Source organism: Dromaius novaehollandiae, chromosome 28, assembly GCF_036370855.1.
Source record: "Dromaius novaehollandiae isolate bDroNov1 chromosome 28, bDroNov1.hap1, whole genome shotgun sequence".
Lineage (NCBI taxonomy): Eukaryota > Metazoa > Chordata > Aves > Casuariiformes > Dromaiidae > Dromaius > Dromaius novaehollandiae.
The window spans coordinates 3040639-3064772 of record NC_088125.1 but is presented as its reverse complement, the minus strand read 5'-3'; the positions used below and the strand labels follow the sequence as shown (position 1 = coordinate 3064772).

The window sequence follows — 24134 nt, the reverse complement described above, 5'->3', positions numbered from 1 at the left end:
CCGCGGCGAGGGTAGGCGCGGAAGGTAAGCTGTTTTATTAGTCATCAGAGCGGTTTATTCTAGCAGAGCTTTTTTTTCTTGGGGATATTTATCCATTTTTTACGACGAGGGATTTTTCCTCCGCTTGCTGTCACAGGAGGGATGCGGGCTCATTCCTCCTCGGCTCAAACTGCGCAAAAAAAATCAGTTAATACATATTTTCTGCTATGATACCTGAAAAAAATCGCCATAAAGCCGTTGCATAGAAAATTATCCACATGGTTTCCGAAGAGGGGGAAAGAAGGGAGAACTTATCCAAGTGTCGTGCTTAAAAGGAATAATAATTTTTAAAAAAAGGAGCTGCATTCGCACCCTATCCATCATATTTAAACCCGCAAATCTAAGTAGTTTTACACGAACGAAAACTGCAGAATGACATTTATGTATCAAAAGGGTCTGGAGTTAAATTATGGAAACTACAACCGCAGCAGTTACTTTGGGGGTAAATGTTTATGCTCCGTAGTCAACACAACAGCGTCGCGTCTTCAGATGACATCCAGTTATTTCTGTAATCACTCCATCATTTCGGGAGAAAAAAAGAGAAGAGACCATTTTATGGGGGAAAGTAATTTGAGAGAAGATTCGCTCTCCACAAAGTGGCTTATTCGGAAATGATCATAGCTTCGGTATTACTGAAATTAGACTCATCTACCCGCCTGAAGTAAGAAATATCGTCCTATTCCACGCTTTTTATTAGCCAATCAAATTTCCTTCGGATCTCCATTTGTGATTTGTGAAAAATATAATTCCTCGAAAAGCCGAGTTTGAGCATATTGCTTATTTTGCCTTAATTTATTATTCTAATCACAGCCGCCGCTGTGTGATAATGCATCCATTAGGCGAAAAAATTCGTTTAGGTTTTATACTCCAAAATGGGCAGAGATTCTATTTTAGAGGCAACGAATTTCTCGGGCATTAAATTTTTTTTTGCGCCGAGCGCAGGGAGGAAGGCGGGCGGCGAGGGGGGGAGCGGGGGCGGAGGTGGGCGAAAGTTTGAGAGCCAGACCTGCAAAAAAAAAAGGGATTTCTAGCCCATTTTGAGCCTTTTTTCTTTTTTTTTTTTTTTTTTGGCCTCTCACATTTTCTCCCCCCCCAAATCGGTAGCTCTTTTATCCTCCACCCCCCCCCTCCGAAAATAGCCTCGGTAATATTGAACTCAAGAAAAGGAGGCGGTTTTATAGACAGCCCAGATGCAAACAGCCGCCCCGACGGTCCGAAATGCTCCTTCAGCAAATGTCTGCGCACAGGTTACTTCTTGCCTGCCAGGATAAAATTTCCTGCTCCCTTTATGGATTCTTATTATCTTGTCTACCCGCTGGAAAATGGGATCTCCATTGTGCTCTGGAAGCTGTTGTGCCAGTAGTTTCCCCCCTCGTAACTTTTAACTACCTGTTATAAAATTTATTGGTGGTTTGTAAAGTGAATAAAGTAATTTCCCTTCCATCCGGTTGTATTGCAACCTTTGTGCTGTTTGGGCAGACAGACACGCATCCAGCCAGGAAAAAAATAAATAAAAGGGGGAAAGGGAGACGGAGAGGGCGCACCCCCCCCCCCCCGCAAAACACACACACATAGACACCCTTAAAATTAAAGAAAAATACATCAATTAAGGAGAAATACCTGAAGATTGGAGGAAATCTGGAAATGGGCGAGCACAGAGGGGAGGAAAGGCTGGATAAAATGTGTTTTACCTTCCTAAAAGGTTTGTGGTCATGGGAGTCCCGTACCAGAGCGGTGTGTGCACGGCCCAGATTTGGGACTGGGATTTTTTGGGGGGCTTTTTTGCCCCCCTGGGACCAACAGCAGCGTGAAGCCCTCGCAGGATTTCATGGGGGGGGAAGGGGGGGGGCACAGCTGAGCTTTGCAGTTGCCGCTTTGCACAACTTGTGGTTCGCGTCCTGCCTCCGGAGCAGGCCTCGACACGACCCAAAAATGCCGCTCGCCCTTTCCGGATGGATATTTCCAGGCCGTTACGCCGACCCCCTTCAAAATCAAAGGCAAAATATATTAATAATTGCGCCTTTTTTAAAAGCGTCGCCTCGCCGGGCACCGTGGCGTGATAAAACAAAAGGCTGCAGAGCTGCCTGGGGGCGAAACATGGGCAAAGATTTCCAGGCGCATATTTAAATATATATATATTGACATATATATATGTATCCCTTCAGGAAATCAGAAAACTGGGTGGTTTTGGTAAATTTAGGAAAAGAGCAGCCAAGAACTGTGATGTCCATACCGCACCCGGGGCTCAATTTTGGGGCGAATTCGGGCAGCTCCGGGGTTTTCCCTAGGTCTCAGGGTCCCCGACGTGGCTGCGCGGGGTGCCTGGGGCAGAGAGGCAAAACGAGGAGGTTGAGGAAGGAAGAAGGTGGGGAAGGACATTTTTTTTTGTCCTGTGGAGGTTTCTTTTCCAGCGGACACACCCTTTGCTGAAAGAGCAGGGCTGGTTCTGCAGGGAAAGCCGTGGGAATGTCAGGAATATGATTTTATTTATTTATTTATTTTTTACTTGAGCCTTTAAAACATATTGCTCTTGATTATTTAATCCATGCCCTTAAAATAAACACGCCCTTATAATTTAATTTTATTTTTTTGAGTTCAGTCCGCTCCATTTCCATGGCCAGTGCCCTTCTTCCTCGTTTTTTTCCTATCAAGAACCCCCATTAATTACCAAAATTAAGGGTAATACCGCTTTATGTTGAAGGCCAAATCCCCTTAGCTAAAAAAGCCTGAGAAATAACCCGAGCGGCTAATAATCAGGAAATAAAACCGAGTCTATGTTTAAAATTAAAAAAAACCCTCCCCGATATTAACGCGGTTGCTTAAAAAAAAAAGGGGGGGGGCGCAGTGAGGGAGGGGGCCGAAGAGCAACAAAAATTACTAATATTAAGGCAAGAATTGTATAAACATGGCGACAGACGAGCGCATTTGCACTCGTCACAAAAATGCAACGCATTCCTGGTTGTTTGCAGAAAATTTACAGCTAAGCAATAAAAGTTTACGACTGAATCACAAGTTGGATTGGCCACAGGAAGTCATGTGGACTCCATCCATGAACGTGAACTTTTTATTGTGGTTTCTCTTATGACTCTTTCGCAGTAGTCTTTCCTTTAACAGTCCAAGCAGTGCCAGGGGTAGGATGGTATTTTTCCCCCCCTTAATTATTAGCGTGATGATGGGGCTTTTTAAACAAAGCAAACAAAAAATAGATCGCCCGATTTTTTTTTCTTCCGCCCCCCCTCCGCTCCTTGGGGTTGGAATTCGCGGTTGCTTTGGGCATTTTGGCATTAATGAGTTTACTGCTGCGTCTGGTTGCCGCCTCCTCTTCCCCACCCCTAGGGGCAAAACGCAATGCATTTCCTTTGCAGCATGCGATGCTGAGGGGGCACGAGGAGTTGTAAATACCTTTTTTTTTTTTTTTTTAGGCAAAAAAAAAAAAAGAGGGAGAGAGGGAGAGAGAGAGAGAGAGGGATTCCTTCTTAAGCTTCCCCCCATCCCTTGTCCAACCAGAGAAGAACTGTTTTGCTTTTGTTTCCATCTTTTTTTTTTCTTCTTCTTCTTTTTTTTTTTTTAATGTTTCTGTGGAGCTGAGCTGCAGCGTCAGTGGAACAGAAAGAGAGACAGAGAAAGAGAAAGAGAGAGAGAGAGAGAGAGGGAGAGGGGGAGACAGGAGCCTCTGGTAAGTGTTCCCTTATTGGTTAAAATGTGTAACTAATGATCCATAGCCTGGGTGTTAAGGATAATGATGCATCGTTGTGCGAGCGAGGGGTGTAGCTTGGAGATGGAGGGAAATCTGCCGCGGCTCGGCAGAAATGCGGTTAATTCGGGCAAAAAAGGGTTTGCTGATGTCATATCGGTGCCGCGCCGGGGTGCGGAGGCAGGTCGGGGCTGCGGGGCTGGGGGCGGCTGGGGGGGGGGGGGGGGGGATGTGTGCGCGGGTACCCGCGGATGCCGGTGCGCAGCGTTGCAGCGAGGGGGGGGGTGTCGCTATGAGTGTTCAAAAAATAATAATCCTCCCAACTTTTTTTTTTCTTTTCCTTAAAAAAAAACAAAAAAAAAGAGGGGGGCGCATGCGCAGAGCGGCGGGCCCGGCGCATCCCGGGTGGGTAGTCCAAGGCTGCGCTCTCCGTGCCAGATTTAATGAGCTGCGCTCCTAATTGCGTGCGCAAGGCCTGGGCTTTGCACGCCCATTTCCCCCCCCCGGGGTGCATTTCCCCCCCCCGCCATCCCCTCCCCGAGTCCCGGGCCTGAGCTGGGCCGCCGGGGCCTGCTCCGCTGCGAGGGGGCTGCGCTGCTAATTGCTATAATGAACGCGCAGCGCACGGCTTGGGGCGGGGGGGGGGGGGGGGGGCTGATAATTAAGAATAAAATCTCTGCCAGCCGAAGCTTCTCCTTTTTGGCCGCTCTTTGCAAAACTGGCGACTTGCGGGGGTGAAAACGCCGCGGCGGGATTTATTTCATTGCGTTTTGGGCCCTGCGGAAGGAGGGGTGGAAACGCGCTCGCCCTCTCCCCGGGGCGAGAAGGGCTGCGAGGAGCCCTGTCCTGCTACGTGCTACCCACAGCCATTCCTTAAACCGCTTTCAGCTCGGATTGGCGTGGAAATCCCTGCCTTCTTCCTCATATTTTGCCGTTTTCCTGTTTTTTCCCCCCACCCCACAACCTGAATCCAGGTTTAACGTGCGCTATTTAAAGGACCCTTCCCCCTTCCCTGCTACCTATCCGCCCACCTATCTGCCCACCTCCCCATCCATCACCTAATCTTATCTATCTGCGTGTATATATCGGTTCCGTGTAAGAAGATATATAACGTAGTGACTTCATTTCCTCTCAAGGTTGTAGCTTTTTTTTTTTCTCCCCCCGGATAATTTTTTTCGTGGAAAAAAAAAAAAAAAAAAAGGAGCGGGTGTGTTAGCAGAGATTGGTGGTGAACTCAGCGTTGTCTGTGCGGATATACAGGGCTAGAAGAACAGATAGACACATATATATATATATATATTTATGGATGAACATCACATAAACCAGACATTGCTGTGGCCCCGGCGTGGGGGAGGGGTGACAAAGCGAATCGCATTTTCCTTCCTTATTATAGGCGATTTTGGGGTTTCCCTGCTCTTAATGTGGCCAGCGGGCCCGAGGCAGACAGGGTGATTTCTGGAGCTGATGAGAGGAATGGGGAAATGGTGACACTGGAGGAATCTGGAGTTCCTCACTTGCCTGGATGTTGTTGTTGTGTGTGTGGGTTTTTTTCCTACTTTCTGGTGTTTTTTAAGTAAAAAAATGGCCTGCTCTGATTTAATTTCCAGCTAGCGTTCTCAGAGGGAAAGTGGTTTTTGCTCTTTGTGAAGTTCTCGGGCGGTTTCTGGTGGTGGTGCGAGGAACCATTATTAAAAAAAAATTATTAAAAAAAATAAAGTGGGGGCGGAAGGGAAAAAAAAGCACAACTTGCAAAGGTTCTGGATCAGCCTTGCTGGTTTTCTGCCCTTTCTTGGGAGAAATCCGGGGAATCCGCTCTGCCTTTGGGCTGGAAATTATCGGCTTCTCTCGCTCGGTCTAAACAAAACGGCCAAACTGCAGCGATTCTGCTCCCTCCGTGCAGAAGGGCAGAGCTGTGGTTCAGCTCTGCAGCGAGAAAACCTCCATTTCTCCATTTTATTTTTATTTTTTAAAGGGGGGAAACAAATAAACGGTTTGGGGATGCGACTCTTAAAAAAAAAATAAGGGAGATTTCTGATCCGGAGAGTCGTAAAGACGTTTTGCGAGCAAACCGCGCGTGTTCATTGGAAGCACACGATTACAGAAATGGGATCTTGTATTGTTTTGAGGCGAAACCCGGCTGCCTGCTCTCGGGAATGCCCCTGTCCTGCATCCTCGGTCTGGCTCGCATTAGCGGGCCGGTTGCTTAAACGCAGCGCTTAAACGATCCTCGCGGCTTCCGCGGGGCCTGGCAGCCTCTTTACAAACCGATTTTTTTACCGCATCGATTTTCGACTTGCCCCCCGTCCTGTCATCCCTCACACCCCCGCGATGCTGAGCAGCATTTCAGGACGCAGGGCTGGAATAACGCGATGATTTATATGCTCCGATTTTTTTTTTCTCTCCCCCCCCCCCGCTTTCTCTCCAGACTAAACCAGAGGAAATAAATCGCTTCTTGTATCTACAACATCAGGGCTCGGGAGGGATTCTAGTAAAATTGCCACGTGTTTTTGACATGGGCTTCCAGGGAAATACTAGCTTTTCGGCAGATGTAGACGGCGGGGGGAACGAGGGAGCCTCCAGAAATTTGAAAATGTAAATTCTGCTGTCCCGAACGCTTCCTAATTTATATATATATTTATATTTAAAAATTTACTTATCAAAAAAATATTGAATACGGACCTATTCGCGCACTGAGTATACAAATATATTCCACGTAGCAACGGGAATTTACGCTTTCTTTGAAAGAATCAACATTTCGCACTCTCTGGTAGATATAAGCGATCAGAAACCTATTTGATATAATCTCACCAGCGCCTGGGCGTTTATCTAAGGTTGTATAAAAGAGGGATCAAATATATAAATGAAGAGCGTGAGCGAGCGGGTGTTTTTTCACGCCAAATCCGCGCTCGGCTAAAGAGGCTCGACGACATGTAGCTACAAAGAGACCACGATAACGCGGCGATTCCCCAAATTTGCCGCGCGAAGGAGTTCGCTTTGGGGAACGAATCCAAGAAATGATGTGTGATACAGTGTTAAAGCTGTAGGTGTGAGCGGTGAACGTGGCAATGTCCGCATCGATTTTCAATGGGCTCCGTCTCCCGGTCGCTATTGTAGGAAGAAATGTTATTTTTGGCTGTCTTTCTGCCCGAAGCTTTGCGCGGCAGAGGTCTGCGAGATTTGTGGAGCTCGTCGGCTGAATTCTCTTAAAAAGGGATAAAAAAAAAAAAAAGTGAGGCCGGGTCAGGGTAGGGAGATAAAAAATTAGTCATAGAGGGGAAAAGAGACTTTGGGAACAGATCAGGCGTAACATTGGGGATCAAGGATTTGCTTTTTCGGGGATAGTTGGAGATCTTGTTACTATTGTTAGTCGCGTCGTAATCCCGGCAGCTCGCCGTCTCCGAAAAAAAAAAGAGGGTGAAAAAGGAGAAAAAAAAGAGAGAGAGAAAAAGGAAAAAAAAACACTCGCAAATCTGAATACGTTTCTAATGTTTGAGGTCAGGGCTATAAAAAATAAATAAAAATAAAATAAAGGGGCCTTTCCCGCTCGCATTTGGGCTGGCAGCGTGGGCCGCAGCGGGCTGGCCCGGCGCTGGGGCGAAAAGGGAGGAAATCGGGGCAGGACGCCCCAAAGTTGCTGCGCAGGAATGGAGATTTTTGGCAGAAGGGCGCTGTGACCTCCAGCCTGAATCGCGTCTGGGGCGAAATTAGGCGGGGGGGAGGAAGGAGATCGCGGAAGGGGACAAATAAGTTGTCAGCCGAAAATCAGCCGGGCTTTTCCCTCCCCCTGGCCAGACACAAACACAATAAAAGCCAGAAGTCCCCGAAATTGCGGGTGTCTGGCCGCAGTCTGCCCAGGCCCCGCTGCCTTTGTCGCATGGGGACACACCTTGCTGTAAAAACCTTTGTCCCCGCACTTAAAAAAAGACCCAGCGTTTCAATAAGGGGGGCGGGGAGGAAACCCAGAACACCAGAAAAAAAAAAGGGGGGGGGGAACCCGACCAAAAGCAATGCAAGAAAAAAAATATTAAAAATAATAATAAATAAAATAAACGGCACCGCGGGCCCTCGGCGGTGCGGACGGCGGCACCGCGCTATTGTTGCACAGGTAGCGCCCCCCCCTCGTCCCCCCCCCTTTTTTTTTTAATTTCCTCACGTTTTTGTTTACTTGTTTTGTATACTGCCACCAAGTGACAGAAACTTGCAATCCAGCAATTTTGCAATTTGGTGCCTTTTTTTTTTCCCCCCCTTCTGCTCCGTGTGTCTTAAGGGGGGGGGGGACACGGTGGGGGGTGGGCGACTAGGGGGTCGCATGGGGAGGAAGGAGGAAAAAAATAACCTTCCTCGACTCGGAGAATGGGGCAAATAAGCGCAAAAAAAAAGAAGAAAAAAAGGGGAAAAAAGTTGGCCCGCCGCAAAACCCCAATTCGCAAAGTTTTTGGATCGGTAACATTGAGACGTGTGTGTGTCCCCCCCCTGCAGCCCCCTCCCGCCGGCAGCTCTTCCTAAAACCCTCTTATTAAAGCGCCAAGCGAACAAAACTTCCCAAAGTTTCTCAAAGCCGTTTGAAACTCCTTGGTTGTACTTGATACTACTTCAGGAGAAGGGATATTTATTTTTTTTCCTCTCTTTTTTTTTTCCTAAGCGCCTTTCGTTCCGTGTTACCGTGTTTTAAATCATTCCAATGTACGTGAACTCATAAAAATAGATAAGGCATGTCAACTCGGGAACGGTATTTTCCCCCTGAAAATATGAGTGTATTTAAGCAAATCCTGAAATACTAAATTGTTGCTCGATTAAAGACGATGTAAATGTATAAATTCAACAAAGTGCACAAGAGGTTGTCTCCAAATATATAGTTTAATTCTGTCTAAGTGATCGCCTCTAAAAAAACCCGTCATTAAGGCAACTATTATTGTTTCCTGAATTATTATTTTTTTTCTTGCGACCTATGATTAAATTTCTGCCTTCGTATCTGCAAATAATAAAGTAGAAAAGTGCCTATAGTTAATGACAACAATTCTTCACTGCTGAGTTATCCTTGCAGAACGTAATAACACAATCCTCCTTTTTATTTTTAATCTACACACCGAGCATAAGTAATGGTATTTATACATATATACACACATATATACATATAGATACGCACATGGATGTATGAAAATATCGCCTTTACTAATTTTACGCCGGTGGCCCTTCTCCGTGACGCATGTGACGTCATGAATGTGACTGTCCTTTTTTGGGCCTTTTTGTCTTTTTTTTTTTAGACAGATTTGGGGGAATCGTCCCATTCCATCATAGAGGGGACCCAAAATAAAAGCAAAGCCAAGGGTTTTGCGCTGCCTCCGTATCCTGCTCCGGGACGTCGCTACCTGCTCCCCTGGGCAGGACCTGAGGCGCACGCACATATATTCCCCTTTTGCACCCCAGACGGGGGGGATTAAAAAAAAAAACCAACATTTTCCTGCCTCTGGCCGGATAGAAAACACCGGTCCCCACTTTTCGCGAAGGAGAGGCGAGGGATGTTTCCGCAGCGGCCAGACACTTCCCATGTAAACAATGCAACACTCAGCGAGCTCACATTTCCTAAAACATTGGCTTTTCGCGCTGGTTTTGGCTCCGCTTCCCAGCGCCGAAGATGTTTATTCATAAGTGCATTTAATTAGCAAAGGCTGGACGTGGAGTTGCGTTGAGCTGGGGGTTTCTGCCCCGGCCCTAGTGCTGCACCGCGGTTTGCAGCGTGGGTGCTTGGTGCTCTAAGACACAGCGAAGCCCCGTTTTTTGGGGGGAGAGATTTCGATGCTGGCTTCTTTTGTTGGGCTGCGATCCGCCAATAAATCTGGGAAGGAGACAAAAAAAAAATAATGAAGTAAATCAATCCCACATATTGGAGTATTTCAGAAAGAAGAGCCTCCTCCTCCTCCAGTTGCAAAACCAAGGCAGAGAAAATATAAATAAACGCTTTAGAGTGTCAGAAAACGCTTTAGACCTCGGCAGAAAAAAGAGGGATGGATACATTTCCAAAGGAGGACTAGATTAATTTCTCTTCGCCACACACCTCCCAGCTTCCTGTTGAGCAGACATGTGTTTAGACAATTTCCAGAATTCTGCCTTTTTTTTCCCCACCCCCTGTCCCCTTCCCTGCAAATATGTGCAGCGCCCGAGTCTTTGCGAGAGAGGAGAAAAGCGAGTTTGCAGCGGTTTACCACGATTATGATGATTTTATTATTATTATTTTTATTTCTTTGCTCGCTCTGAGCGTTGCAACTTGAGCGGAGTCGCCCTGAACTTTGGTGCGCGCCCGAAGGGCACGTTGGCTCAAACAACTCTAGGCATAAAATAAAGACGGCAATCATGCTTTTAAGGCCATTTCCCTCAGACCCGCAGCAGAAATCAATAGGAAAGGGCCAAGGCAAAGAAATGCCTCGCCTGGGCAACTCTGCGTGCAATGCACGGTATGGGAAATACTGTCTGCATCAGCTACCTAGGGCGAAAAAAGGGGTGTTGCGGTTTGCATAAAGATTGCAGAAATGGCGCTTTGCTTTTGGTTTGTTTTCTTTTTTTTAAGTCCGTCTTCTTGGAAAGAGATGGGGGACCAAAAAAAAAAAAAAAAAGTGGGGTGTTTTCGCTAATTAGGGCTTGCCGCATCTTTGTCAAGAAGATGCCTTTAATTGACAAATAAACCTCGCAAACAGGCCGCCCTATTCAAAGCGCGGCGTCTGCAGCGCCGGAATAAAGTTTAACCAGTCTATCAAGCGCTGAATGGAAGTATTCAGAGGAAGCAGAGATTTCATCTTCCTCCTTTACCCCCCCCCCCTTTTTTTTTTTTAATCGAGAGCTGCCCAGCCCCTGACTCCGAGGTTGTAATTACAGGGAGCAGAGAATAGACACGGCTTCAAAACAATGCGAGCCGTTTCAGGCTGCGGGAGAGGTAGCCCGTGGCGAATATGCTCCACATAAACCTCCAAGAGTTTGTTGTTGCTGTCGCTTTCCTTCCCCCCCCCGCCCTTTTTTGTTCTTTTCCCTTTTTGTCTTTTGAGCGTTATTTACAGCAAAAGCAATATTTGACTAGGAAAGCCCTTGTTGCGAAAGAGCGGAGATAAATTCCCGGCGAAAAGCCCCAAATAAATAATTAGGGCTCACGTGCGCCATAAATGTCAAGTTAAAAAAAAAAAAAAAAGAAAAAGGCGAGGGGGAAAAAAAGACAGAAAAAAAGGCAGAGAGAACATACCCAAGGTGAAATCGCTTTCAATAAAATGGCTTTTAATGGCCTCGCTTGTATTTACCTCGAGCAGCTCCGGGTATTTAATCAGATGGGCGCACGCAGCCCCTATGGCCATATGTCAGTGGGGTGCGCGCGCGTGGGAATTTCGCCTATGCAGCTCGGCCCCTCGCGGCCCCCCCCTCGGCTCCCCCCAGAAACGAGGCTTTAGGGGAAAATTCATTCGCCCCCCCAGGAAGATAGTATTAATTTTTTATTATTATTTTTTTCCGGGGGGGGAAGCGGGGCCCGGCGCTTCCCCCGAGCGCGGCCCGGGCCGGGGGCGAGCAGGTCCCGGGCGCGGCCCCCTCCGCACCGGGCTCCCCCCGCACCCCCGTGGGCACCGGGGGGGGCCCCCCAAATCCAGCCCCTTTGCAAACAAACCGCCCCCGCCTTGGAGGGCTGAGCAGCATGCGAGCCTGACAGTAGCGGTTTATGAAGGCTGTGGGCTGTTTAAGGAAGGCGAGGGGGGGGGACACGCACACCCACCGATTTGGATTTGTTTCCTTTCAGTAATTACTGAGGGATAGAAAACACATGTGTTGCGATTGCTTTTCTTATTCTTTATTTTTTTGAAGCCTCTTTTTTTTTCCTAAATCAGTTCATCAATTCGCTAATTAGCGCTGGGAGGGGGGAGGAAATCACCCGACACATTTTTTTTTCTTTTTTTTTTTCCTCTCCCCTGCCTCTGTGTGAACATCAGAGTGGGGAGTAGGGGGGAGAAAAAAAAAGGGAATATGGCTTATGAGTGGTGAATGTTATTTCAGATTTCTATGGGCGCTTTTCTTTTCTGGGAACAAAGAGCAACTCCTATTAAAGAGCTACTCGAAGACTTGTACATATTTCTACTGCTGTGTAGCACTTTTAATAAAACATCTGTTCTTGCTTCTGCTGATGAGTTTACATAATTGTTTGCAGACCAATTTAACGAGAAAGCGCCCCACATATTCCCTGTACATGCTTTCAGGGGGTGAAAAAAAATAAATACCTTTTTGCTAGTGACATAGCTTGATGAAACACTTTCGAGAAATCCCCAAACTGATAAAAAATATCAATGGGAAAAAAATATATATATATCCAGGGCATGCACAATGTTAGGCTGAAGGATTGCAACGAGTAACACGTACTTTGATGATGCCTCATTTGTATCTGCAGGAGCTTTTGGGGTTGTTGTGGGCGGTTTTGTTCCTGCCTTTTCTCCCCAGAAACCTGATTTTTAAGATGGGGAGAGCACTCTACGCTAAGTTTCTTTACGGCAGCTGGTTTCTGTTCACTATAAATCGACCAGACTTTTAAGACTTGCCCTCTGTTTAGAGAAGTAATAAAACACTTAACTTTCTCGACTCCTAGTCACACGGTTATCACACAGGTCTCCCCTACAACAGCCCCCGAGCACCTATACACACACACAAAAAAAGGGAAAGGGGGGAAGCAAACGCCAAAAAAAAAGGGGCGACACAAAATCAGACAAAAACCCGAGGGAGTCCTTCCAGCACTGGACTTTCCTCCCAAACTTTGGCAAGGTTGGCACGGTTATAAATGCCCTTGCCTAGGTGAAACGCGAATATGTCCTGGGAAAGGTCCAATCCATATCGCTGGAGCTACTTTTAATTCACTCGCCAAATTGCATTGGGCTGCGAGCAATACATAAGGCAAGACAACACGCCAATAACTAAAAAGCCCCCATCCATCCATCCATCCGTCCCATTTGTTGGACCTTGCAACAATTTAATATCTGGAGGCAGCTTTTCCTGGCTGGGGTTGGTTTCCAGAGGAACCAGGCTCTGGAAGGAGTTGGGTGCTTGGGAGATGCAGCCCCAGCTCGTACTATTTGCCCCCCATCCCTGGATTTGCAGCTGAGGGTGCCTGTGGCGGGGGGGCAACGTGTCAGCAGAAGGCGGAAAAAAAAAGGCCAAAGGAATTGCATTTATTTCCTTAATTCTGGTCTTCTTATTTTCTCCTGCTGGTTTGGTTCCCTGAATCCCCGGCTAGACTCTGTCAGATGGTTGAGGGGGGGGAAGGGGGGGATGGAGAAAAAGGAAACGAAACCAAACCAAAGTTGGCTGTTTTTTTTGGAAAATGTCAGTAAATCTGTCCCCTGTACATCAGTCTTATACCTGTACTGGGCTGGGTGCAAGTTGGGCAGCCTGGGGTGGGAGTCAGGCTGCTTCGCTGCAAGGTACACGCGCTAAATAACACGGTGCACCCTTCCAGCTAGCTTCTTTTTTGGGGTTAGAAACTTTATTTTTCCCCCTAGTGACACTCAAGAGAAGCCTTAGCGTTATAGAAGATGAATACACGAGGGTTTTTTTTTCACTTGTAGTCTCGTTTATGGTTTTATTGCTACCATTGATGACTTTGCTTTGTTACCCAGAGGAAAAAGAGCATAAAATCCGTTGGCATCCGGGTTCCTGTTATAGCTGGGGAAAAAATATAGAGCCCCCCCCCAGCCCTTCTTTGTCAGCCAAAATCTCTTAGAGATACATCGCTAAAAATAAAAGGGAATTAAGTCTATTGATTAAGAGCAAGACAAGCAAATACCCTCAGTTTCGTATTTGAGTGTGCACCTATAAACCTTGCTCTCACCAGCCCTTACACACCCTCACATTTAAAGTAAAAATGTGGACACGAAGGAAGGGGGGGAGGGAAAAAAAAAGGGAGGCCAGGGTTTCCCTGCCATAACTGAATTTTTAAACAGCAAACCACCAGAATGATAGAGATACCTCGCAATATTTACAGATCAGCAGGTATGTTTTACATTTAAGGGGCAATTTATGGCTCTAGATTGAAATTAAAATTAGATTAGCTGTCTTCATTTCAATTAGGTCTAGGTGCAAGCTACCCAGAGAAGATCTAATATAATCCCCTCTTTCGTCTAACTAAATATTTGCCATGGAAGTTTCCCAATCAGCTGCAAATATCTGAAACTATAAATTGCTGCAAACCCAAACACGAGGGAGCGTCCCCAGCCCAGGCTCCCAATTGCCCTCAATCACAGATAGAAGTGCTCTTTTGGGGGGGTTGTAGTTGCTGTTGAAAATGTAAATATCCCCTAGCATCGCCACACATCGCAAAAAATTAGGAGGGGGAAACGTGCAGGAGAGAAATGTCAAACTGCCCTGAAGGAGAAATGCAACTTCCCAGCTAACGTGAGTTCGCAGTGTTACGCTTCTTTGAATTCTTCCTCTATTTTTTCTCTCTTTCTCACAGACACACTTTAGGAATGCTCTAAAACACGTTATCAATTCAGAAGTCGCCATGTTTCCCCCCCCTCTCTTTAGGCAATATTTTCTCATCAGGAGCCCAACCATTTGATTCCATAATATTGACCAATGCTACAGGAGAACAAGAAAAAAAGGGAAAAAAAATCGGGATAATTTATGGCTTAATATTCTGTGGACATCTGAGATTTATGGCTGTGAATTCTGAGCTATTTTATTACAAGATATTAAGCAAACATTTCTTAAGGAAAAAGGAAATAATAATAAAAAAAAATCACTGGGCTTCCAAACCTCGGTGTGCATTAGCAGAGTGGGGAAAGGCGGAGGAAAGAGGCGGGGGGGGGAGAAAAAAAGTTGAGGTTGGCTGGGGAAATTTGTGAAATTTCCAGTCCCCTCCAGCTGCTCCTGCAAAGAAATGAAGCCCAGCGACGGCTCCGCGGCTGCTGCCTCCCCCCGGCCTGCGCCCCCCCGACCCTCTTTCAAGCTTTGGGGCTGCTTGGGGGGGTTTTGGGGGTGCGGGACTCACTTTGCATGCCCACTTAGTTGCAACTGGGGAATCAACAGAAGCAAAAGCAATTTTTTCCCTTTTTGACACCCGCCTCGCCATTGGCTCCCCCCGGGTCAGCTGACTTTGTCATTTTGTCTGTCCTGGAGCAGAGCCTTCCCTATAACAATCTAGTTCAGACTACAAACTGGAGACAGAAATAAATATTAAAGAAATCCCACAGCCAGGTGTAGAGGACGCTATGAATTCCTATTTTACAAACCCGTCTCTATCCTGCCATCTCACCGGTGGCCAAGAGGTGCTTCCCAACGTAGCCCTCAATTCCACTGCCTATGACCCTGTCAGGCATTTTTCTACTTATGGAGCAGCCGTTGCTCAAAACCGGATTTATTCTTCTCCGTTTTATTCACCGCAAGATAATGTTGTGTTTAGCTCCAGCCGAGGACCTTATGACTATGGATCTAATGCTTTTTACCAAGAAAAAGACATGCTTTCTAGCTGCAGGCAAAATTCTATGGGACATAATACACAGACATCAATCGCACAGGATTTTACCAGTGACCAAAACAGGAACACTTCGCAAGAACAAAAAACTAGCATTCAAATATACCCATGGATGCAGCGTATGAACTCCCACAGTGGTAAGTTTTACGGCTTGGAGATATAAATTAAATAAACTGAACCATCTTTACGACCTTCTCCCTAGCAGAACAGGCTGAGCGACTTTTTATGGCCCCATAAAAACAATAATATAGCTCCTTCACAGTTGCAGCTACAGGCCTTTTATTTGTTAAGTTGTTGCAAGCAAATATGGCTTGTTATGCTCTTTCTAATTAAAAGACTTCGAGAGTGTAAAATATCGATAATAAAGTGCAGCGAGCTCTGCTCGGGAGTTAAGCACCAAAATATTGCTGGGGGTGAGATAAGTTTCGAGGCTAGGGGAGAAAGTGCGGTTGCATGGGGTCGGGTTCCTCGCCCCCCCCCCCCAAAAAAAAAAAAAAAAAAGGAAATAAATTAATTAATTAAATGAAGCGGGGGGAGGACCCCCCCCTGCTTTTCCACGAGGGCTCCGATTGTGAGGTTGGGTTAGCCTGGAAAACCAGTGCTGATGGGAAAGGGGGATTTTTGCAAAGAAACGGCGGGGAAAGGGTGTAAAGGAGCGGGGGGAGGCGGGGGGGGGGTCGGCGGGGGGGTGTCAGGGTGGTGGGCTTTCTCTTGCCGTGGGGGGGTGGCGGCGGGGGGGCAGCGGGGCGGGGGCGGAGGGGGCGCGGGCGCTCGCCGCCGCTCCATCCCCCCCCCGCCGCCCCCCTCCCCTTCCTGCCGGGTGCCAGGCCGTTCCGTCTCGCCCTCCCCAGGAGTGGGCTACGGGGCCGACCGCCGGCGGGGCCGCCAGATCTACTCCCGCTACCAGACGCTGGAGCTGGAGAAGGAGTTCCACTTCAACCGCTACCTGACGCGCCGGCGCCGCATCGAGATCGCCAACGCGCTCTGCCTCACCGAGCGCCAGATCAAGATCTGGTTCCAGAACCGGCGCATGAAGTGGAAAAAAGAGAGTAACTTGAGCTCCACCCTGGCCGGAGCCGGCAGCGGGGCCGCGGCCGCCGCCGAGAGCTTGGCCAAGGAGGAGAAGCGGGAAGAGACAGAGGAGGAGAAGCAGAAGGAGTGAAAAGAAAACATCAATAAATAAATTATCCAAAAAAAAAAAAAAGTGACAGCTCCGCAACCCCCCCAAGTCATGTTTCTCTCACTGGCACAATTGAGATGTTTGGCTACGTTAAAAAAAAAAAATCAAATGTGGACCCCCCCCCCTCCCAGCCCCATCATAACTCTCCCCGTGCCCCCCCCCCCCCACGTTTCCCCCGGCCTATTTATCTAACTCGGAATAAGACTGTGTTTAAAGCCGCACGCTTCTCCTCCTATTACGAAAAAAATAACATAAAATAAGGGGGGGGGGGCTCGCCAGGGGTGCACCCACCCGCCCAGCGGTGCTGCCCCGACGGGTCGGGTCCCCCCCTTATCGTGGACTCTACCCCGGGGTTTCCCTCTTCCTCCAAGACGAGGGAGTTTTTCCTCCCCGTGGTGCAAATCTCATTCCCCGAGAAAAGCTCCTTCCACGTAAATATAGCATTTTGGGTTGTTTTTTTTAATTTTTATTTTATTTTTTTTTTCCTCGAGAGCATCCTCCTCGTATTTAAACCTGGGCTCATCGCTGCATACAACAAACTGTGACAGTTTCTGTGTGGATATTTTTAACTGTGTTCGTGGTACCTGTATTTATATTTATGTTTAGCACTGTAATGTTCCACGGTATAAAGTGAATGGAGTTCTATAGCAGTAGGAAAAAAGCAAAAAAATAAAAAAATCTTGTGTTACACCCTCTCATGTATAAAGGTCATGTCCAGAGGACTATGTTGAGTATTTAATAAAAACTGAATATTATTTTTAAAGTTTATAGAATGGCCTCTGAGCTTCAGTCGAAACCTTTCGTGTTGGTAACAGCCTGTTAGAAAAGTTCACTTAGCTTCTGTGTGTTGTTCCGAAAAAAAATCAGCTCCCTCTCGCCTTTTTCTCCCTGCTTCGTACCTCTCTCATTCGAGAGTACTCCAAAAAAAAAAAAAAAGGGGGGGGGGGAATACATTTTGCTTTGTCTCCTTGACTTAGTCTTGTTACTGTATTGTTCGGTGGCATCAGGAATCTATGCCATACCTCTCGCTTCGTGATTAAAATGGATTTCCAAAGTTCAAAACAGTATATATTTCTTATTGCAATCCTCCTCAGTCAAATACCAGGTCAAAGGTTCCGCATTTTTCCCCCCCCTTAATTCTGATTTAATTCGAGATGGCCAAAGCTGCGGAGCAGCCAGCTCTACGGAAGGACCCACTTCTCCCCAGACTTCTTCCAAGCTCGGAAACCTTTCCAGGGCGGGGGGAGCCTCTTCTCTCCAGAAAGCGAGACTCAGGAGGGCGGAAATTCTCGCTATAGCGCCCTGAAATCAGCGCTGCTCGGAGCATCTCTCCGCAAGGCTGGAGCAGAAACTGCGTTTTCTCGCCTCTTTGTCAGGGCTCTGATATCTGCTCGGCTCTTCAGGAGGTTGCGCTTAGGGCTGATGCTTCCCTGGAAGCAGCTCAGTCCCCTTAAAGTTCTTTTTACGAAACAAGCAGGATTCAGTGTTAAGTGGCCATAACCAGGAAAAAAAAAGAGGAAGGAACAAAAAAAACAACAACAAAAAAAAGCCTAGGGAGAATTTTTCAGACCATCCTTTGCTCCTTCCCAGCCTGGAATGTGCAGGCGATTTTTTGAAAGGCGCAGGAAAGACGACAAAAAAAAAAATCTGCCTTAAAACGAAACGACCCAAGCAAAAGCCACCAGCGACCCGAACCCAGGAGGGTTTTGCACGCAGCGAGACCTGGAGAGAAAGCAGGAGGCTTCCCGGGCAAAACGCTGTTTATCCGCGTTGAAATGAAGAAAAAAAAAGACGAAGAAGGAGGAAAAAACCGCCTACCCCCGCCGCCACACATGTATAATTCAGTGTACACATAGAGAGGATGAAGGCAGTCTGCAATGTGCGATGCGTTCAATATATTGCCTGGCTATTGAAGGAATATCGGCTCTAAAGAAACGGGCTCGAATCGGCGGTTTAAAGCCCCAAAGCGGAGCAGACCGGGGGGCTGCTCTCCCCCTGCTCCCCCCCCCCGCTCTAAAGCACCAGGGCGAAAGGGAGGGGTAAAAACCTCAGCGCGGGGGTGCGTTTATTTAATCCGCGATGCCCTTTGAAGGGAGAGGGCTGATTTCTCCGAAAGCAGCAGGCGAGGATCTCCGGGCTTCTCCGAGCAATAAATTGTGGTGGTAAAGGTAAAAAAAAAAAACACAAAAAAAGCAAAAAAATTTGGAAACTTGGGGGCCTTGGAGATGGAAACGGCCCGCGCAAAGCGCTCCGCGCTCCCCCACCGCCCCCCAGACCCGCGGGGGGACAACGCGGCGCTGCGCTTCCCCCCTCGGCCCGGCGCTATGTTGGGGCGAGGCGACTGCGCAGGGTGCGCGGCGCTGCGCGGACCCGCCCCGCCCCCGCGCAGAAAACCGGGAAAGCCGGAGAAAATTGGGAAAGCTAGGAAAAAATGATAATAATAATAAAAAAAAAACCCTGCGCGCTTCCCCCCCCGCTCTTTCCGCCTTGCATTGCGGGGGGGGGGGGAACCGCGCAGCTTGCGCGGCGCTGCGCGGAGGGGAGCTGCTGGGGTGGCCGGGGGCTGCGCGCTGCGCTCGGCCCCCAAACCCCCTTTTGGAGGCGCGGGGCGGGGGGGGGGGGGGGGGGGAAGGGAGGGCGGTGCGCGGGGGCTGCGCGGGGGGGCGCGGAGCGGCGCTGCGGTGCCGCGGCGCGGCGCTAGGTGCCGCTGCCGTCCCGCGGCGCGGCGGGGCGGCGGCTGCGCGCTCCCCCGCGCCGGTGCGCGGCGCTTGGCGGGCGCCCGCCGAGAAAGCGGCGCGGGGTCGACGCAGCCCGCGGATCGACGACTGGCCGCCGCCGCCCACGTGACGCCCCCTCGAAGCGGCCCATATTTGGGCAGCGCGAATTGGGGGCAAAGCGAGCAGAATCCCCACCTATAAATTCTGCGCTTTCCGAGGGACAGAACGGCGCCCCCCCCCCCCCACCCCCCCCCGCCGCCGCCCTCCCCACGCCGAACTTCAAAGGGCCACAAATCAAGCGAATCAAAGAGGTGCCAAAAAAAAGAAAAAACCTAAAAAAAAAAAAAAAAAATAGGGGGGGGAGCGAGAGAAAGGAGCCCCCTCTAAAAAAAAAAAAAAAGAGAGAGAGAGAGAGAGAAAATATATTTTTTTGATGCCTTCCGACATGAGTTCTTACGTAGCCAATTCGTTTTATAAGCAAAATCCCACTGTTCCTGCGTATGCCATGCAAAGTTATGGAAATTATGGAAGTGTGGCGGAGGTGCCGTCCGCCAGGTACTGCTACGGGGGGCTGGACCTGAGCATCCCCTTCCCACCCGCGGGGGCTTCCAGCTCTCTGCACGCTCTGGACATGGCTTCAGCCCCCCGAGCGACCCCCGAGCGACCTGCTTGCACAGTCACGGGCTCTCCGGGGCATCCTGTAGCCCCAGACGACCAGGCACCTCTAAACGCAGGGATTTACACCCAGAAGAGCGGTAACACGGCGCTGGAGGAGCGATCTAAGAGCTCCGGCGAAATCAAAGCCGAGCCCGTGCAAACAGCACAGCCGGGAGGACCACAACTGCCGCGGCAACAACCTCCACAAATTTATCCGTGGATGACCAAACTACACATGAGCCATGGTAAAACTTTCACTTCTTGATTTTGTTTCACAGGATTTGCCTTGGTTTTATAGGCCATACGGGGCAAATAATAAAAAACCTGAGGTCGTAAATTTTACGACTAAGGCATCAATTGCTCGTAAAACTGTCCACTAAAAGGCTTAGAGGCTATATACGCCCAAATTTATGACAGCATAATTGGATCATAGAAACAAAACGTGTATAAAAGGCAATATTCCATTTTTTTGGGGAAGGGGGGGTTAAAAATAACTCGAAATACACATGTTCTTTTAGGGTGAGCTTTAAAAAAAATTACTCCAAAGGAGAAGGTGGAGGGAGAGAAGCGTGGGCATGGTTTTTCCCCCCTCCACCTTCCCAGGGCTGAGGGGGAAAAAAAATAAATGATCCCCCAGAAAAGATATTTCCCTCCTTTGTACAATTCCTTATTGTTTGAGGGGAAACAGGTTCACTTCTGGCTAAGCTGCCCGCGTTTGATCTTTTCTTTAAAAAGGAAAGGCGGGGTGGGGGGGAACTTTAATCTAAAGGTGTTTGGGAATGAAGGATTTCAGGCGAGCTCCCTCCCAACCTTCCTCTGCGGCCAAAAAAAAAAAAAAAAAAGCGGCTGCCCGGAGTGCCCAGCAAAACTTCTGCCTATTCTCTGCTCGCATCCCGATTTTATCATTTAAAAAAGACAAGCAAAAAAAAAGGAAAACCGCCCATCATTGCTTTGGCTTTTCATGTGGTGTCTCTCGTTTTCCAGAAACAGATGGCAAACGCTCCCGAACCAGCTACACTCGCTACCAAACTCTGGAACTCGAAAAAGAATTTCATTTTAACCGATATCTCACCCGGCGGAGGCGCATTGAGATAGCCAATAACCTGTGCTTAAATGAAAGACAGATCAAAATCTGGTTCCAAAACCGGAGGATGAAGTGGAAGAAAGATTCCAAATTGAAAAGCAAAGAGGCTCTTTAAAGAGGGGGGGCTGCCTCTAGATGAGGGTCGGATTATTTACACCGGTTCTGTTGTATCTACCTTGCGAAAACTTCTCCTTTTCTTTATTTTTTGGGGGTGGGGAGGGCGGGGGTTGCTGGAAGGACTGTGTTACCTACCCTCACACATGCAGCAGACAAAGGAGTTCTCTTATTAGTATGCAAAAGCAAAGAAAATCCCGCTGTTAGCTTCATGCAAAATTTAGTGTATCGCTCTTTAGATTGTTTCTAAGTGTCCTAACCCGTGCGCTCTTTTTTGGGGGGAAATCGCCGTGATATTGCTCAAAAACAAAACAAAAATATGCATATATATATATATATATATCCGCAGGGTGACTGGGTCATAGTCTATCAGCTCTAAAATGGCAATATTCGTAGCAAAGCTGAGCTGCCGAGGAGGAAGGGAAAGAAAGGGGGGAGAAACCCCCCCAAAAAACAAATGCCAAGCAAGTTGTCTGAAGTCACAGACTTTTTACTGTCTGCTGGCCCTGGTGGGAGAAGGAAATTGCTGGTGGCTTTTCCTGCGTGCGAGGCAACATCTGCCTGCCGGGATGGTCCAGGGAAGACGCTCCGACACCTCCGCTTCGCTCTCTGAAGTCGGAAGGAAAATGTTTACCCTCGCTGTGGGATTGGGAAGCCCACGGCTGCTTTCCCAAATGCACTTGTCCTCCGACCTAGCAAAACCTCCGAGAGGGCTTGAAAAGGGAGGGGGGGGGGTTCCGCGGTTCGTCCGCTCGTTTCCTCGGGGGGGCCAAGAGGGCATTATTTTTATTTTTTAATTGCGTATAAAAGCGGTGAATAGACCCCGGCTTGCGCGGATGCTCCGAAATCTCCGTGCAGGGGAGTTGCAGCATGGGAGGCGGGGGAGGGAGAAAGAGCCTCCGCACCTAATATTATTGTGTATTTATTGGTTGCGTCATTAATGTAGAGTCGCTAAATGCTAAAATCCATATTAAAAATAAGACAAAAAGCCAAGATGACCCCCAATCTGTACATCTGTGTTGAAATTCGGCCCCTTGCAGGGATACTTTGGGGTTTTTTCCCTGCACTATTGTACTTGGTATATTTATTGGTTGCCCTTTGCGTGTGCGAAAGGACCAGGCAACTTCTATTTTGTCATATTGAATAAACAGCGAATAATCCAAAAGTTTGCCCGCCGGGCAGATGGTTTTCTGTGCTCCTTCCCCGTCTCGGAGCAGCTTTCGGCTCCTCCTGCTACTTTGGCAAACTATTGATTTTTTTTTCTTTAAAAAAAGCAGCTCTGGGGAGAGAAGGGGGTGGAGGGGGGTCCTTTAGCTTAGAGCATCCCCCCCCCCCCCCCAGAAAAGGTGTGTGCTGCTCGTCCTGTTTCTCAGAGATGCGTTGGGCGGGGGGAGCTTTTTTGTTGTTTGTTTTTAATTTATTTATTAACTCCTGTCTGGGCCTTTTTTTGAGCGCTCCGGTGAGCGGCTCCTTCCAATAAGACTGGTCCTATCTCGGCTAGCGCTTAGGCTTTTCACTCGAGGCCGGGGGTCCTCGCCTGGCAGATGGCATTTTCATAGCAATATCGGGTTAAAATTACCCTCTCTCTCCCTCTTTCTCTCTCTCTTCCCCCCCTCCCTTTACCCCCCCTAAATGTATAGCCGGCAGGAACCGTTTTCTGCCCCAATTCGCAGCCGGAGCCTCTTTCGGCAGGTTGGGCAGCACCTGGACCCGGCCAAGGAGCTCCCGGTGCCGAGGTGACGGGGCTGGGCTGGGGGGGCCGGGGGGGGCCAAGCCCCCTTGCACCCCCCGGAGAGCCGGGGACACCCCGGGGGGGGGGGCTTGCTGCAGGAGGAGGAGGAGGAGGAGGAAGGCAGGGTCTTCCCTTCGGCCTGGGGCCGGTGCCTTGCTCCCTCCTCGCCTTTCTGCGGGGACAATGCCCCGAAACACTATTATTACTACTACTATTACTATTGCTATTACTATTATTATTACTATTACTATTACTATTACTATTGCTGTTGCTATTGCTATTACTATTGCTATTGCTATTGCGATTATTATTGCTATTATTATTATTATTTCTGTCTGTCTTATCATTATTCTCCCCCTTGTCTCCGCAACGCGGAGGGCCTAATTCGGACCCGCTCCGCTCCGGGCGTGCAAAACCGCGTGTGCCCCCCGCTCGCCGCCCCTTCCCGGGCCCTATAGGCGCTGCGCATCGCGGCTCGCGCTGGGGCACATATGGACTTTCCCACGGCTGCGGGCAGCGTGGCATCGGCGCGGGCGTGCAAAAACGTGGGCGTGTGGGCTATAGGCAGACGCACGCGCTGGCTGCAGTTATAGCCCCACTCGCACCCCCCTATAGAGGTGTGTGCCCACGTATATACGTGCGCGGGCATATTTGCATGCATATATATATGTATTTTTTTTCCAGGCGCATGCACACACCGCGGCTCAGCCCTCCTGCGCCTCGCGAGCTATTTACTGCGGAAACAAACTCCCGGCGAAAGCCGAAAAGCTCCATAAAACTTTATAGGATTTCCTTTACACACCGGGAACAAGGGAACAATTTCCTGGAGCGGGGGACAAAAGTTTCTGCTCGCAGCAGCTCCGGGCGTCTTTAGGGGCACAATTAGCCCAGCGTGCTCCAACGGGGGCTTCTCCCTGTTATCCGAGGCGTCCTGCTCTTGGAGGACACTTCTTTTATTTAGTTTTATTTTAGGATGTTGTGTTATGATTATTTAGCGAGCTGCGAGCCGCCAAGAGCGCTTTCGCCCAAACCCAGCGACTTTTAACCCCGCTGTCACTCCAGAGCCACTCGCAAATCCTCATTTCGTTCATTTTTTCCCTTTCCTTTCCGTCTCAGCTGCCAGTTTTGCATCTAGTTGGAGTGAAATACTGCAAAGCCAAGCCACGCTCGCCTTGTACATTTATTTTTTTCCGCTCACCGCTGGGGCTCCGCGACTATTGGGGCCTGGGGTGATTTCAGCGAGGCTCGTAGGACTCGCTAGCGATTCCAATCATCCTCTTTTAAGGGTTTTATTTTTTCCCCATGCTGTGTAAATCTATTGACTGGTTGTTCAGGCACAAAAACCTCTTGGCGTGTACTGGGAAATGCTCGTTATTCCGTTCTGTTTTCTCTTAAACAATGTATTACCCTCACTCTCGCTGTTATCACT

The 24134-nt window shown here is 48.6% G+C and overlaps 2 protein-coding genes across 5 annotated transcripts; both read left to right on the top strand.

The window, feature by feature from the left end:
- Positions 1-3103: 3103 nt before the first annotated feature.
- HOXC6 (homeobox C6) lies at positions 3104-17463 on the top strand. Of its 4 annotated transcripts, none has more exons than XM_064498430.1 (4): positions 3104-3433; positions 3624-3715; positions 15150-15358; positions 16073-17463. In XM_064498430.1, the coding sequence occupies exons 1-4, from the start codon at positions 3176-3178 to the stop codon at positions 16381-16383; spliced, it is 870 nt and encodes a 289-aa protein (XP_064354500.1). In that variant the 5' UTR covers positions 3104-3175; the 3' UTR covers positions 16384-17463. The 4 variants fall into 4 exon arrangements, with proteins under 4 accessions (XP_064354500.1, XP_064354501.1, XP_064354503.1 ...); XM_064498431.1 differs by having other exon boundaries at positions 3111-3433; positions 15216-15358; positions 16073-17174; XM_064498433.1 differs by having other exon boundaries at positions 3111-3715; positions 15216-15358; positions 16073-17174.
- A 1722-nt stretch (positions 17464-19185) lies between these two features.
- Positions 19186-22138, top strand: HOXC5 (homeobox C5). Its single transcript, XM_026115947.2, has 2 exons — positions 19186-20020; positions 20760-22138. Exons 1-2 carry the CDS (start codon positions 19552-19554, stop codon positions 20972-20974), a joined length of 684 nt encoding a protein of 227 aa, XP_025971732.1. The 5' UTR covers positions 19186-19551; the 3' UTR covers positions 20975-22138.
- The last annotated feature ends 1996 nt before the right edge of the window (positions 22139-24134 follow it).